The sequence below is a fragment of the Catharus ustulatus genome, chromosome 8 (assembly GCF_009819885.2).
Source record: "Catharus ustulatus isolate bCatUst1 chromosome 8, bCatUst1.pri.v2, whole genome shotgun sequence".
NCBI classification, from domain to species: domain Eukaryota; kingdom Metazoa; phylum Chordata; class Aves; order Passeriformes; family Turdidae; genus Catharus; species Catharus ustulatus.
In genome coordinates, this window is record NC_046228.1 from 30,277,042 (window position 1) to 30,294,733 (window position 17,692).

At 36.9% G+C, this 17,692-nt stretch overlaps 1 protein-coding gene across 1 annotated transcript in view; it reads right to left on the reverse strand.

Annotated features, from left to right (window-relative positions):
• The window catches only part of RTKN2 (rhotekin 2), a 48,926-nt gene that overhangs the window by 11,723 nt on the left and 19,511 nt on the right, over positions 1-17,692 (reverse strand). The window contains 7 exon segments of the mRNA XM_042779544.1: positions 3,831-3,962; positions 4,969-5,075; positions 6,519-6,613; positions 11,177-11,377; positions 12,459-12,576; positions 13,462-13,515; positions 17,068-17,126. Of these exon segments, the coding sequence (XP_042635478.1) occupies positions 3,831-3,962; positions 4,969-5,075; positions 6,519-6,613; positions 11,177-11,377; positions 12,459-12,576; positions 13,462-13,515; positions 17,068-17,126 (766 nt within the window).

Consider the following 17,692-nt stretch of genomic DNA (forward strand, 5'->3'; position numbering starts at 1 on the left):
AGTTTGTTTCAGGCAAGCAGGGGAAAATGGTTACATTTCAAATTATGGCCTCCAAACACATTAATGCAGAAGACCAAATTCAGTCTATCAGCTCATATTTTGCCCCTTCCTGGTTTTGTGAGCTTGTACTAAAGTAACATCCTCATGGCCACTGGCTGGTCAGTACAATGTATGAGTACGACATGGATAAGCAGTATTACAATATCTGTGCCATTGATCTTGGGAGCAATGCAGCAGCTGGAAACATGGAAAAGGAGATAGCAATATGTCACCAGCAAGCATTTTGTGAAGCATCAGAGAGCCAATAAAGCGGTTTTCAAACTGCCCAATGTGAGCTTGTGTGCTACAAGGATCTAGGTGTTCTACCTGCATCCACAACCTCCTTCAAGCAACTGTAAGACTAAACTGGGCAGTGGGATATGAGATACCAGACATGTGGAGCCACTTAACTAGTCTGTGCTTTTCCAATGTATTTTTACAGCTATGAAGGCTTTTCCACCCAAACAGTGGGTCAAAGTCCTTACTACAGAGAATACAGATATTTTCAGGGCTTATCTCATTTCCCCATGCTGGAGTTCCCCAATACATACAGTGAATATTGTTCATGTTGCTATTTCCCTAAAAGCTCACATGGTCCAGAATGGATATCCATATTCCTCTGCTCCAGCCCAAGTATGAACTCCCTGGTTCCCTAGAAATATGCATGGTTCCCTTGAAGTTATGTTGCTGCAACCATCACCACATTTTCCAACGAAGTCCTGTACCTGACCTAGCCAGAACAGCTGTACCACCAAGAACTGTCATTCAAGGTAACTCCAGATTGATTTTGTCCCTCTGCTCCCACTGCACTCATAGGCAGTGTTCCCATGCGCCCTGAGCCTGTGGCTGCAAACGCTTGCTCCTCAGCCTGCTCCCCTCAGCAATCAGCACGAGCACAGAGACTGCCCTGGGCATGCTGACTGCAGGGCCCCGGGACAAAGACTGCATGGACAAAATATGCCAGGAAGGAAATCACAGCACTACAGTAATTTGAAGCAAGATCTCAGAATCCGCCAAGCTTCATGAACCCACGGCATAAAAAAAGTTTTATAATCTATGAACCAAACACAGTAGATTATGTATTCCAAACACTGAGCAACTAACGTGAATTGCTGGCACATGCACCAATTTGCTAAGCTATGATGTGCAGGCAAGGTCTTTATTTTTCTTTTCAAACTAAAGAAAACTTGAAAAAAAATCAGGAACTAGCCTATAAAGGATATTTTCTTCAAATTGGATTCCAGTAAATTTTATTTGCTACAGAAAATAACATTTCTCTTTTCCTACTTAGTTGTGCAATATATTATGTTATAATCACATTTAGCTGGAACAATAACAGTAGCACTTGCATAATAGGAACTGCAGAACCATTCTTGCTCAAGAGCAGTAGCAGTCAAGTTGTCTAAAGTTGAAGTAATGACTTTGCTGGTCTTAATGGCTTCTTCAAGTCTCAATTCAAAGGGAATGGGAAACACAGCTATTGGTGGGAAGATTTTAAAGAGAATTTCTCATAAATCCAGATGATTTCACTACTTCTCAGAAAGTATATTTAAATCACATGTAAAGGATCAGCTTCACATTACAAATGAAAATGCCACATATGCAACCTAAAGACATTTTAGTTAGAATGTCTAGAGCTGATGTTCAATATCAACTTTCACTTCAGAATTGCTGTTTCTATAACAACATGTAGCAGAGAAGCCCATATGATTAGTCTGCTTTCATTTAATCTGTAAGAGTAATTTTCTAACAAAGGAATCAAAAATCATCTGCAGACATTAAATTATTTTCAAGAGAAATTATTTAAGTAGTAAAGGATCCAAATATGTTTTCAATTGCATTTTCTTTTTTTCTTGTTTTAATTTCAATTGAAGAAGAATTCACAGTCATTCTCCAGTAGCCTGACATTTTTGTAAAATGGTGTAAGATACATAAATCATGTACCTTTTAAATGTTAGCTTTAAGGATACCCTGCAAACATAAGGACAGTCTCTCAGCTTGATAAGCTGGATTTTAGGTTCTAAGTGCATTGATTACTTGAAGGAGCAAAATATCTTACAACAATATGGTTATTTTAAAACAAAAAGTAAAATTAGGATTTAGACAAAATTAGAGAACTCCAAGGAAAGATATGAGGTAGCCTGATAGATAATTTAAAAAAATATTCCTGTCATGTTTTAGAATGATTTAGTCATTCTATAATTTACTGAAGTTTACCATTTCTTAGCTGATACTGTGAACAGCTGGAAAACAGAATTATGGCAGAGGCTGTCTAGTGAAATTGAAACTGACTGAAGAAGTAAACCTACTTGAATATATATCACAGTATAAATATTTATTTAATGTACATGTATGAACAGTTAGAAGAAAAAATAGCACTAGAAAAGATATATTTTTATTTAAGGAATCAATTTAAATCTTGGCAATTAAAAAAAAATCCTAACACGAACAGCTCACATTGTTATGACCCATTTAAATGTTTGGGTTCTGTAGCAGTCTCACTCTGAACGAGAATGCAGTCATCTCTCCCAGGAACACTCAAGGCACCAAAAGCTGATTCTGCTGCTGTAAGAAGCATCCTCTGTCACCCCACGCCCCCACAAGTTCCCAGTCCTAGATGAGCCCCATGCTTGTACCACACAAGCATTTGTGCAGCCATGCAATGAGCTGGGTAAGGGAACTGATTCCAGGGAACCACAGTCAAAGCCAAGCCTTCTCCTGCCCCGCAGACAAACTAACTTTAACTCCCGTAAGGTGCCAGTGCAACTGCTCCATCAGCTGCCCTGTGCTGCCTGGCACAAGGTGGTGCAGCAGCTGAACAAGCGGTTGGGCTCCAAAATGCTTCTCTCAGAATTGTTGTTGGTATCGAGCACTCACAGCAGCACAGCAGCAGAATCCAGAGCAGCCTGTGCTTAATGCAGCTTCCAAATGTGTCTATTTACTTATGTAAGATGAACCCAGCTATGGCAGTTGCAAATAACATTTAATTCTTCTGCCCATCCTTATGGGATATTAACCACTCTTGACGCCTGCACCAAATCCAGTTTTTGAAAGCATCTGTTGTAACACTTGCCATTCTAGAAGGCATTCTTCAGTCTCCTTCCAATAACATTACTAATTTAAATATTACTTCAGAATAATTACTGTTTCTTTGGCCAAATAGTAAGTAACATTTTAAATTTACATTTTAAACTCCGGTTTTTCAATCGGGGCATGAACAACAGCAATAACGTCATCTTAGAAAACAGAGCTTCCAAAGTTATTGTGCTCTGGACAAAACCAGCATTAAGAAAAGCAGCTTATTTTAAGGCACTCAAACATGTTGAAAAATTTTCCATTTCTCCTTCTAATTAAGACTGTGGCCAAATAACACATAACAACAAAAAAGCTTTTGTTGGAATTCCACCTTGCTGAGGACAAAAGTCTACCAGAGCATTGCTGAGGGACTGTAAGCAGTACATTTTCAAGGGCTGTCTTACAGAACTGTCAAATAAAAGGTTATTACTTTTACTATAGAAAAACTCCCTCCTTTTTGCCTCTACGCTAACCAGTCTAATGTAATAGAAGGAATTTACATCCACAGCTAAGGAATATTACGTTCCTGCTGCGGGACTGCAAATTCCACTGAAGTACATCCCACCCTCATTCTACCTATAAAGCACTCTGCATACCAGCAGCTTAGAGCCCAGATGACTGCACATATTTCTTAAACCAAAAAGAGCCCCAAAATAATAAAATAAAATTTTAAACCCAAACAACTGAAAAAAAAATCCCCATACAACCAATTTTACCTTGTTGATGGAAACTGTCAGTGCTGGCTCCACTTTAGCCTCAATTTCTTCTGGTGAGTAATAACAAAGGAGTTTGCCACCTCTCAGTACGCAATACAGCCTCCTCCAGCTCGTCAGACCTCCTACCATTTGCTAAGGGGGAGAAGTAGTCAGAAATTGCCAAACATAAAGCTAAAACAAAACCATATTGCAAGGTGTACACACATCAGCCCTGAATGATCGAAACTTAGCCACAAAAAATTCACTCTTACAACAAAGACTTTATGTTACAGAGCATTTCAATCACTGATTTCTGAAATGTTAGCAGTACTTTAAATGTTTTCTGTGTTTTACAATTTTTGCAGACTTGCCATGTAACGCTCAGTACAGAATGTGCTGGTTCACACAGAATAAAATCTAGATTTGGTGTCTAATGTAAAAAAAGAAAGCACCTTTATTAGATACAGCAATGGCACAATAATAGAAATAAAAAGAGTATTTCACTTTGGAAATACACAGTACATTCAACAAATGTCAAGCAAAGACATTTGTCTAGAATTTCCACTTTCTCAAATGAATTTTCTGAACAGCTTTCATAAAACCATAAGTTTCACAATCAGTTTAAAGCCCGTAATTCAGCACTCCTGACAAACGATCCAAACCCTCTGGCCCTCCACTGTCACCTTCTCATATGCCATAGTTGTGCAACAAACCAAAACAGAGAAGTAAAGTGAATTCACATGAATAATTTCTGAAGGGATGAGTTTAAATATAGCTCAGTTCACCTGATTCATCATGCTGTGATAGGAACTCTTGTGTCAGCACAACAAGGGGTATGTACAAGGATGAGAGCCACAGGACTATTAGGACTGATGCCGTCAAGTACCACTGCAAACCAACTCTGAAACAAGAGCTGTACTTGATCTTTACTAACAGCCTACATTCATGCAAAGGAAACATTGATTTCTCCATGCTCAGCCACTGAAGGTACCTTGTGTGAATGCAGACATGGAGAGTTTCCCCCTTGCTCTAGGTAGAACAGGTAAAAACCAAGAGTTCTCAATATACCACTTCAGGTAAAAATAAATGTTTTTAATAATTGACTCTTAGTGACAGCTATTAATAGTCCAGGATGCAAACACAAGCAAGGTCTTCTTACCTGCTGATTTAGAAATCCTGCCATCATATCCCTGGTCATGCAGTAGGGCTGGACAACTAAACGGCAACACAGGTTTCCATATAGGGGCAACCAAAAAGAGGATTCCTCTGGGGAGAAGAAAAAGGCAAAAGACAGACGAACACTCAGTTCTGAACAACTGCCCTAAACACACAGTTTAACTTTCTACATCTGTTTTTACATTAAGATCATGGGTGTAAATAAGCATATTTTTGTACTTTAAGAAAAGAAATCTAATCTTGTAGGATTAGATTAAAACTGATTTTTAGTCTTTGGGAAATGTTTTTTAATTGAAACAAAAAAAATCACGAAATTCCAAAAAAATTTCATGTAAAAATGGCAATATTGTTCTGCAAAAACAAGTTGTTCTTACATAAAATGCAGCTCATTTCAGAGCTAGGAACTCTTTGAAAGGTAGGTACACCAGCCCTCCCATCTAGTTTGATCCCTGAGCCCATCCCATTGCTTCAGATTGTTTTAGTAAGGCTTGGAATTTATATCTACTTTGCCTTCAGCACTGGAAGAGCATAAGGAGTTTCTAATGAATTAGAATCACTTAGCTCCACTATGCAATAGGCTCTCTTTTCTATAATTAGGAGGTAACGCAATATTCCATTAATGTGACTCTGTCTTTGGTCAAGATTTCGAAGTGCTTGTAGTGAACCAAAATACACAGGTATGTCCTTTCTCACCAGACTAAATTATGTAAATGTCAGAAGAAGGAACTTCAAGAAGAAAGAATATAAAGTACTAATAAGGAAAGGTTTACAAATATTGAAGGTACTCAGAATTATTCATCCAATACTCCAAGAAGTAAATGCCCCATAAATCTTAAAATCTGTACTTATTCAAAATTACTGAAACGTGAAGAAGGAAATTCCCTTTGAGGTCAAATTCACCCCAGTAAATGATTTAAGTCCCCAGAAGCAATAGTCAAAGTCCCATGCCTTAAGTTAACAGTTGGAGGATAGTTTATGGGAGGGGCTATCCTTCCAGAAAATAATAGACAAAGTTGCAGCATAATCAGTCCCACAGCATCAGTTTCCAGGCTGACTGCTCCCAACTTGTGCTGCCCCACAGCTGAAGAACAGCAGCCAGCACAGACTGCAAGCACACATACTTTAGTCCTGTGTTAGGTCTGAGCCTCAAACAATCTCGCCAAACTGAAGCAATTTTTCTTCTTTCCTTCGGACTATAGAGGAACAAGCTGTTCTTCATTCTGACACCATTCCTTGGTTGTGAAGAAGGGGAAATAATTTGTGTATAACTACAACTCACATAAGATGGAGATACAAATGACAGAAGAAACTCCCAAAATAATTAAATTTTCATCTGGATTTGAAATTTTACTCAAGTTATAGTTTATTCAGCTGTGTACAGATGCCTGGTTTAGAGCCGTTAAATATTTTATTAAAGTTGTTCTGTATTGAGTATCAAGAAAAATAATCTCTTTAAGCTCTTTAGTTTACAAGAGTCTAATGCAAAATGTTATTGGTTTTTTATTTCCTTAAATTGATGCCATATGTACTTACCATTTCCTGTAATGGTAAGGTTGTGGGTCCTGAAATTATCCTCAGCACTTTCCAGCCCCAAAGTGGTGTATGCTAGCAAACTGTACTTTGCTCCACTAAATGTGAAAGAAAAGGCATGTTTAGGATACTTCTGCTTCATGATGCTCACACAGTGATTAAAGGGAGTCTAGACATGCCTGAGAGAGCACATTTGGGTACAAGGAAACACCAAGGTGTACAGCAGCACCTGTCAGTGACCACAGATGCCCACCTCCAACCCCTTCCCACACAACTTCTGTGTCTCTGGTTCTCCTTGCAATCAAACACTGTTCCATAGTCTGTTCCTCTCCTTCCTAGATCCTTATCTCCTGCCTCCATGTGGGTACATCCAGTGCCTCCCACTCCACAACTTCCATGCCATCATTCATTGCAACTCCTTCTGTTGCTTCCTCTCTGGGACCTGTTGACCAGGGAACTTCCCATGTGGTCACTGCCTACAAGCTGGGCTTGGGCTTCCTGAAGAGCCAGCAAGCAGCCAAACACAGACACAAAGGCTGTGATATCCAAACCCTCTGCACCCTCTGGATGCTCAAAGCACCTCTCTCCTCTAGTCAGACACCAAGTCAATAGTTTTACAGCTCTTATACCTAGGCCTAAAGCAATTAGATTTGGTAATAGGTTCAAAAATTCCTAAAGTTAATAGAACAACTGATGACAAACTTTATCTGAAAATACAGGTTAAAAATTAAAAGAAATTATACTGCTCCTCCATGGTGCTCTGCTCCTTGCTTTGCTTCTGCAGACTACACTTTATAAACCAATTGTTTATATATATATATATTTTTAATAAGATCTAACAGATTAATTACTCACAGGCAGAAATCTGTACAGAAATCCTATGGTCAGTTTTGTAGCAGAAAAGATTTTTTTTTTCACTTACTGGACTTAGAGGTTTCAGAATCTTTTATCTTAGTTTTGTATTTTGCCTAGGGGAAAAAAAGTGTCACTCTTGCAATTCAGCACAGTGCAATTGTGGAATGTAGTTCTTGGAATAAACTGGTATAAATTTAGTACATTTAATGTTTTCTCTAAAATACTTGTCGGACCAAGTAACAGATTTACAGTCCAGCAATGCAGTAAGAATTCCACCTGGCTAATGGCAGTTAGAACAAAGTTCACAAGAAAACAAACCCCTCCAAATCACTGACTACTCTCCCCAACAGAATCTATCACTAGATCCTTGAAATACCTTCAGTAGAACTTAAGAAAGCTTAGTGGTGTAAAAGCTGAGAAGACACTATTGAACTAAGATCACCAAGAAAAATTTTCCATCTTGGTATTTTTAAAATTTTGTTTTTCTTACTAGCACAGTGGGAACATACAGTTTTCAGACCTTTGGCTCTGCAGATAAACAAGGAGAATGTCTACTACCTCCCCCTAGTAGGAAGTTTGTTAGAGGGAAGGTCTGTTCCATATCTGTGTCCAGGGAACAAAGACAAAATTAAATACAATACAGCATCCTGGGTGAAAAATCACTGCTATGAAGCATTTCAAGAGGGCAATCTGAACAGAAACTCATCAGCATTTGTGTATATTTCCTGCTAAACTGTTCCCTAACAAAAGATTCTCCACTGATTATGTTTGACCATGCAGTTGAGCAATGCATTACCATTCTGTTTAAACTGTACCAAAAAGTTCAGTTTCTTCTCACAGATAAAACTGCTGTGCTGATTCTAAACTTACTTTTTTTTCTAAAGCATGACTAATTACCACAACATCCTTGCCAAAAAAAATAGCTACTTCACTTTTAAAATATGCTTCACAATAACATTTTCATTCTAAAATACAAGTAATTCCTTTAAGGCAGCTGCAATATAATTTAAAAAAAAATATCTAGAGATATTTTTAAGATTTAACTGGCTAATCAGGATTGTTTACTGTGTGTTTCCTTTACATTTCAGAGAATTAGCTAACTGCCTCAAATGGCAGTTTAAGAATAATCTGCCTGCTGCATCTCATTCAGTACTTTGCATATCTGTAGTATTTTTCCATATAACAACTTCATAAAAAAAACCACCAAACCAACAGCTCATCTCCACAACACGCCTGTGGCAAAGGCTCATTGTTAGATCTGTTTACTAATCAAGAGACAGAGGCACTGAAATTTCCACACAGACCTGAGTGTAACTATAACACTCTATCAGTGTATGCTAATTAAGACATCTTCAGTTCCAGAATTTGTTCCTGAATATTAAACTCAATATTAGAAATCCCAATCTTAGTTCATTCATTCAATGTAAATAAAGGAGTGAGTGGAAGACTTGTGAGGTTAAAAACAAACAAAAATTTCAATATGCTCACCTTTCAATCAGATCTTAAATAACAGACAGTAAACCCAAATATAACCTCCAAGTGCTAACAAGCACCACACCATAAAAGTGGGGCCACCAGATTAGGCCGTGAACTTCCAGCAAAATATCACTGGGGATTTGCCAAATCAAACATAGGACACTGAAGCTGCTTCACCTTCAGCCCAGTGGAGGACAATACATCAAACAACAACCAGCACATGTGTAGGCCAGTTCTGCAAATGAATAAACAGGTACTTGAGGGAGACTCTCCAGTGATTTATTCAAAGAGCAACCCAGTTACACTGAAATTTAATAGTAAGACTTCCCTGAGAATGTTTTTTTCCATGAAAAATGTAAAAAGGAAAAAAAAAAATTAACCTAAAATCAAAAAACTAAGCAGGCAAAAGAGTGCATAGAAACTAAATGAGGGACAATTAAGAGAGAATATCAGTATATTTCAAATTAACTAGCTTAAGCAACCAATCAAGCCCTTTGTCACTAAGCTTTTTCAAGAAGTTCCAAGTCTAGCAATTTCCCCACTATCCAGAGAGATTTCTAAGCCAAGAACTTTGAAACAGAGGGATCACAGACTTTTTGGAAAATGGAGAATTTCACTCGTGTGCACTGAAAAGAAAAAAATGCTTGTACAAATGAAATCTACGGAGAAAAGGTGTTCGCATAATATAGAAAGTTCACTTTTTTGTTGCAGTTTAATTTCCCTTGTTGGACTGGTAAAACTCTCTGGGAATACTTGAAAGATCCCTTGTAATCTTGCAGTCTCTTCTCTCTTATAAGGGCTACATACTAAGGTCTAACTAATATAAATCCTAGGGGGAACATATTAAAAAATTGACGACTTACTTTCTGCCTGTAATAATCCATTTCTTTCCAAACAACTATTTTAATCACCCAGCAATGCCACCATTTAACACTTCATTGTTCATTTATTTGTGTTAAGAACATAGTAAGTCACTGTCAGATGATTATCTGCAGTGGAAACAACAAACTTCCAAGATGGAGGGAAGGAAAATTCAAGTGAGAAACCAAAAGTAAAACCCAGGAGAGAAGGCAGCTGTTTAAATTGTCTACTGGTCTTCTTGCTTAAAAGACATGCAAGCTATATTGAAGCAAAGAAGCCAGTGGTTATATCTGATTCAAACTGTGTCTAATGATAGTATCTCATGGCCCAGCTGAAGCTGGTGGAAAGCACAGACACCTGACACGATGCAGACAGAAAAATACATTGTCAGTAAGTGGAATCCATTGGAAAGTTAGTGATCAAATTTGTTTTGCTCTGTGGATAAGATCTCTTGGATATCTATTTTTGAGTTAAACAGTAAAATCAGTTTACAGTTATATCAGTTCAACAAAGATAGAATATGCTTGAATGCTTCCCTTTAAAATCCCAGCAAACAGAAACATGAAACTAGACTAAGACTAGACTCAACAACTAGCAAGAATTAAGCATTGATTCTTTACTGTCAGCTGCCAAAAAAAAAGGAATTCCTTGAAAAAAAGCTTCCTAAAATATATAAATAAATAAAATAATCCAATGCTATTAATATTTGCAAATTAGGTATTTGGCCTGCTTAAATCCCAATGAAAAGTAGCTGGAAAATATTAGTAGGCAGTTAATTTTTAAAAGGAAACAGGTTAGTTATTTGGAAAAGCACTTACGCCTATGAACACTAAAAACCAGTAAGTTATTTTAAAATGTTCTGTGCTAAAGTGGATTCAGAAATCTCCTGTTAAGTAGTCTGTAACCATAAAGTGCCTTTGGCAGTGCAGAGTTTTACAGAAAAGCTGGCAAGTAGAATTAGGGAAAAGGGTACAGGAGTGGTTTCTCCTGCCTACATACACACTTATTCCTATTTCACACAACTTGTAACTTTTACACATATCTACCTGTCAAGTATGATATGCACACTGGCTAGGTGCAAAAATAGTATGGGGGAGGAAGTAAGTGGGGAAGGAAAGGAGGAGAGGTAGATGGACAAAGACCATACAAACTCGACTTCTTCTAGAGATCAAACTAAAAATATTATGGAGTTTGCAAAGAACAGTGAATTTACCAGCTGGTTGGCTGTGGAGCACAAAGATAAAGGTTGCTTGTGTGTTTCAAGATCAGAACCAGGTCCCAAGGCTCAGAAACATGGTTGGAATTCACACCTACTTTCTCATTTCCTATTTAAAATGTAAGCTTTTTTCCACTTGGGCAAGTAGAGAAAAAAAAGAGTTTATTGGCAGTTTGCCAAAAATTTACAATTATATTTGGCCTATTTCTATTTCAAAAGCTATAAAACCAGAACATCAATATATGTGGCTTACTGGATGACTGGGTCAGCAGGCAAAAGGGGTTCAGTGGTGTCTTCCTCCAGTGCAACTTTGAGTTTCTTCCCTGTAGCTTTGCTGAGGGACGTTTTAAGTTTCTTTGCCAGTTTCTTAGGAGTGTTTGTTATACATAAAGACTCCTCTGTACAGCAGCTATACAATTCAACCTTCACCTGGAAATCTGGGCTTGCTTCATCACTGAAGGGGAGGAGGAGAAAATTTCAGAGCATTTGTTAACAAACTGTGTACAGAGCCAGGGAATACTGCTGATACTTTAGAGATTAAATAATATATTTCTAATCAAGAGAAGCAATGCCATGAAGTTCAGGCACGGATATACATGAATATGGAATTAGGGACTAGAGTACACAGCAGTAACTTAGCATTCAGGTCATGAGATGGCTAATTGCAGCATAAACAATTACGAACAGGAAATTCAACATTTAGGTTAAAAACAGAAAAAAACCACACACGTTACGGAAATACACAGGCAAGACATTTAAACACACTTAAATCTGCCCTCTACTGTTACTGTTAGAAAAATCACATGATTGAAAACCTATCCCTGCCTATGGTCCTAAAGAAGATTGAGCTGTTTTAAAGATATCTTAGCTGCACCCCATCTCCTTCAGATTACTGAAAAAAAATGATATCTAATAAAACCTGTCATTTACAATTTAACTACCTACTGCTGCATCCTATGGTTTGATTTAAATTCGGTTTTCAGGATCCTGATTTAAAGTTTTTGGTAGTTCTAGGAGATGGACTCTAAATTGTTGACATAAAAGATAAAGGCAGGAAGTAGAGTCAAGCACATGCCCAGGTAGGTGTAACATACATGAGGTGTTATATGAAGAAGGAAACTGGAACCTGCTGGACAGGATAATAATTAAACACTGGGTGCAACATTTACACCTATATTTTCATAATGCTTTCAGGTTTTAGCATTAATTTTACGGTGTCCTTGAGATGTAAGTTTGTTTATCTCTTTATATAAAGAAAAATGTTTCAGCAAGCAGGGCAAAAATGAAAAGAAGTACAGATCAACTGGCACATCTACAACCAGTGTAATTTTATACACAAACCCCAGCTTTTTTGTACATAAAAAACATCCAGAGATGGGGATCCTCCACCCTCTAAAATGAATAGAGCCTCTACTGATTCCTTTGCCCACAGCAAAACCTAGTGGACCTCAGCCAATCTCATTCATAATCACATCCACCCGCAAAAGAAAACAACAATATTAGTACTTCATTCAACAGAATTAAATTATACTCACAATATGATTACATTTTCAAAACAGATATCTGTTATTGCTTCATCCACAATAGTCACCTCAGTATCAAAAACCTCAGCTCCAATTCTGAACAAACAGAACACTGCATAGCGTTGTGATTCTGGAGAGAGTCACAGAAAGCTTTCATGAGCTACATTGCACATCACAATGTTAAACACTGCCAGAAAACAAAAGTATACAAAATGGTAATTCAGACCTCTAAGGAATTGCCCTCAAATTCTTCCCACCACCTATCCAAGTTGCAGTATAGGTAGAACATACACAAAGGGAAAAAATGCCTACCTCTATTAGGAGAAAAAAAAAAAAGAGTTGAGTAATCAGGTATAGTGTCTGCTAGCAACTTCAAAAACATTAGTACAAATGTAATTTTGTTTACTAAAATTGACTTTGCACAAAAAAAATAACATTTGATCCAGAGCCTGTATCATTTCATGAATGTGCTACATAGGATTAGACTATTTTGCCATGCTTTGCCTCTCTGACCCTACTGAAAATCAAAGTGAAATCAATGCCAGGTGACAGCTGGAACAAATTTAGGATTAATCTCCATGACATAGCAAAATGCATGTACTTGAAGGCTATCCAATAATACCCTCAACACCAACAGTCAACTTTCATCTAAATTTCTCATTGGAAACAGCCTCCAATATACTCTCTCAAGTGCAGACAAGATATAGAACAATGTGTTTAATCACAAGTTTCTCAGTTAACCATTTAATGTAACATTTTTCTGTTGCTTCCTCTGGAATTCTTCCTCAGATGGACTCTTTAGAGAGTAGGGTTTAAATACAGAACAACAGGACTTTGAACTAACTCAGCTTGCTACAACCAGCAACTTCAAATTACTAGCATTTACACAACAAAGAGTAAAATATGGACTTAATGAAAGGTCAGAAAAGGGGTTGAAATGAGTATGAACTTCCTCATTCAGTTTAAATTTATAGGCATAAGCAATTGCTTATCAGAGTAATTCATTACATCTTACTTTCTTTTTTGCTGAAGTGGTCAGAGCCTTTCCACAATAATGGTATTCGAATATCTAAAGAGGGGAAAAAGAAGTTATAATAAATATTTTAAATCTGTGATTAAAACAAATTACAAAGTGTGTTGTTTCTTTTTCTGATATTCTGGTGGTAGCAGGGCCTTCCACCCGAAGAACAGCATAACTATTCCAAGTTTATTTTCCACATCAAAAGAAAATGCAATAATTAGTTCAACTTGAAGTGTCATTTCTGTTTAGAAATTATGCTAGAATAAAGAATATTTTAAATCTCGTTTGAAAGTACCTGAAACAACATTTCAGAGAAGCTGTGTTCTGAGGGGTATTCTCTGAGCCCATTATTATGCATAGATGTAAACCAGAATGCTGCTTGCCTTGTGCTGAAAACCACTCATCCCACTGCAAGAGGAAAACCTTCCTGTTTTAATGAAAAGACTGGGATACTTATACTGCAAACACTTCAGCCTTGTTTTGCTAACCACAAAGAAAATAACACTTGTAATCACATTCCCGGTCAGAATTGTCTTAGTCAGCATAAAGAGTTTAGAAATCTTTTTTCTTTTAACTCAAAAATATCCATCTACTTCAGAATCATAGTAGAGAGGCAATTAAAAAACCATTATTTTAAATCATGCCTGTCATTTTAATATTAGGAAAGCATTTTCTTCACTAAATTTTCCAATTTATCTACTAAACTCAACACAGTACTAAGTGACATTTTCCTCCAGCTTTAAGGACTCAGGTTAAGACAATATTTCTTATTAGTCCCCTGTTAAAAGACAAATGCTGTGAGGGTTTTATAAATCGAAACCTGGTTTCTGAAGTACAAGGGTGATGTTTAAAAGTATATGCAATATATTGGGTGACACATGATGGCAGCAGTGAACAGCACGAGCTCAGCTGTCTTGTGACAAAAATCTTCAATATTGTTAATAAAGAAGCATTGCTGACTCCAGTATTGTCTTCACATGAGGCTGATGGAAAAATCCACATTCATTATATTAAGATGAAATATGGTGCCAGTATTTTGGCATCAGATTGTCATGTATTCCTACAGGAGTTTACCCACAAAACTTGTTGATTTAAGTGAAATCACATATAGTCACTCTGTCTCAAAAGTTACATAAAAAATTCAAATTTCAGTTAATTTTTGTTATGAGAGATCATAAAAGCTATTTCAATACTGAAACTTTCAAATTCATGTATTTTTAAGTGTCTATGAAAACGAATGAACTTTCAAGTGAACTGCCAGCATACAGTTTTAGACTTCTAGCTTCCTAAAAAATCAATACATCACCATATTCTGAAACTGCTTTTCACTTCTAAAGATGCATTTTCATAGCAAGTATTTCAAAAAATAGGGAGTTTTAAATAAGGAGAAATAGTTTCATTAAAATCATTACTGAAGTCTCTCTCAAAATTTTAAAATATATATATATTCATCTTTGTCAGAGACAAAGCACAGAACGTTTCTTTTCTAAAATACAAAGGTCTAAAATCTACATTCATATGTGAAAACAGTTACAAATAAAAGCTTTTTCTATCTTTAATCATAGGAAACCCTGAATGACAATTTTAATGCACTCAATAGACCTTGTTAGCAATTAGAGTACTAGATTAAAGATTACTTCTGTATGTCACTTTCAGTATCTTGCTAGCTGAAAATTTTACACCTTGGTCAGAAAAGCATCAGGGTATAGACAATCAATCCTGGAACAAGTTTAATATATTACTTGTAAATGAGCTTTCAATTCATTCTTGGACTGAAAGAGCCATCATTTATCAAACACAAAGATCAATTTTTGCACACCTTAATTTCAGTTACCATTAGCTGTATATCTGCGTGGATGCGAACTGGATACATTCAAATACTACAATTAATCAAATTTAAACCAAATGATTCCTTTATAAAACTACTTTAAATTATGATTATGCTTTTTAATCAACATTTGAGGTATTGTCTTCTGACAAAAAAAATTGATTGGTACAATAACATCAATTACATAATTTATTCAAAAATATGAGGAATAAGCAAAAAATATAAAAGTGTGAAAAACTGTGTATTAAGGAATGCACTTCCCACACAGTATCTGACATAGCTGCTTTCTGTAGGAGAATATTCCTCAGTAGTCCTGCATAGCTGAACTTTTGCAGTTGATCACAATTGTCCTGGTTTTTTGGTAATCGTCATCTGGCATGTACTAACTACATAACATGGTAATAAATTTATCAGTGGATGGATTACTGAGGGTAGAAAATGAGGAGGTAATAACAGGCGAGCTACAGAGAGAATAAATCAGCAGAGGCCAAGAACAACATTTAGGCTTTTCTGCTGTAAACTGGCCCTGGCCAGGCTTCCTGACACGAGTATCTGACGAGCGGCAAGGCATGGCAGCACCCAGCACTGCCAGGTTGGACTGCACAGTGAGGAGCTGCTTCTCCCTCCTCTTCACATCGATCTGTGTCACACTTCTGAGGACACAACCTCCAGTTTTGAGAACCACTGTGCTGGTAACAGGGCAGAATCATTAACAGATGGCACCAAATACAAAGTGGTGTATTTCACCCTTCCACGGTTTATTCCAGCAAAACAAACAAGCTAGATCTTTCATATCCTGAGCTAGTTTTTCATAGTAAAAAGAGATCTTCAAAAATGATGATTTTATAAAGATAGTAGAAGTGCATTATATGACCCTAAAGTCTTCACTGCAGATAGCTCTCCAAATCTGAAGAAAGGTGCAACCGCAGCACAGATAGGCAAACAGATGCTTTCATTCAACTACCATAAGGAGGAAAGACAGATACACATTCTGCAAACAGCTGTGCTGGCAAAAAGCATTATTAAACCACGTGCTCATCACTCTTCTTCTACTTGAAGTTACCTTGTTTAAAGATAAATCAAAATTTGCAGAATTAAATGAAACAGATTCAGTAGTGAGCTGTTCTACACAATTTTACTCTTAATGAAGCAGGTCAAGGAGCATGAACAGATCTGTTAGTAAAGCTGGCAGGACAGCCACAGGACTGCTGAACAGAGTAACATCCACTATTGCCACAGGCAAACGAAACAATAAATCCACAGTGCTGAAGTTTGAGAACAGGCTAGAAAACAGCCCACTAGGAATGGTTGCTAAATGTCCTTGTTACTAGCCTGCATTGAAGCCATACCATCTACCTTTGCTGCAGTAATGTAATATGCATTGCCTAAATAACATTTCCATACTAGTAATAATTCTGCTCTCATTTTGTTAGACATGCCCTGTACTATTGCTTCAAAGTCTGCCGTTGTGGGGAGAAAAAAAGTTTTCAGCACACTCACACTTATTTAGCTTTGAAATGCATTCAGTGTCTAGTGGCAAACAGAAAAGAAGTCTTTCCCTCTGTGAATGCCCTTTAAGTAAAATGGAAATAGAAGGTAGAATCTCCAAAAGCCCATGTGTAACTCAAGCACAAGTCCCCTTGCAGCATTAGAGGATTGATGCCTCTGAACCACATACCCACTTTAAAAATACAATTTTTTGTATAGTTTGTATTACAAGACACTGTCCAGCTAATTAGCTTCTATAGTTAAATGATTACCTGGCCTCTTACCTGATATAGCAACCTTTGCTCTGCATGCAGTCCAGTCTTTTGTCCCATTTTCTGAAGACCTCCAAAGAAGAAGAAAAGAAAAAAGATATTTGAGATCTGTGCATTTAGATATATAAAACCCAACATTTTAAACACTAAGAAGTGTCAGGGTTTTTGTATTACAGCTCATTTCAAGTGCTTTTCTTTAAAGTTAATTTTGGTATCTCTGGTTTAAGATATGAGTCATTAATTTCTTAAGCATAATCTGGAAGGAAGGTACACCACCATTTTTAAAAATTCCCTAGAAGACTTTACTCCAAAGCATATGCAACCTGAGTATTAAAAGACAAGTAGATTCATCTTCCTTGTCTTTTCCAGCTGCAACAGGATCAAATACATTATCCATTTTTCCCTTCTATACATGGCAATGAAGATGCAATTGGTTCTATTATTGTTTAAAGAATTGCCTCCTCCCTCTATAAATGAAATGAAAATTTCTAGCTGCTACCAATATCATGACTTCCAGAGGCAGTCAAGAATATCTTCAGAACTCACAGATGACAGACCCTAGAAAACCCTATAATTTTCTCTCTGTGCCACAATTAAGCCATAAACAAATTCCAGTCTGAAGCAAATATCAAAAGAA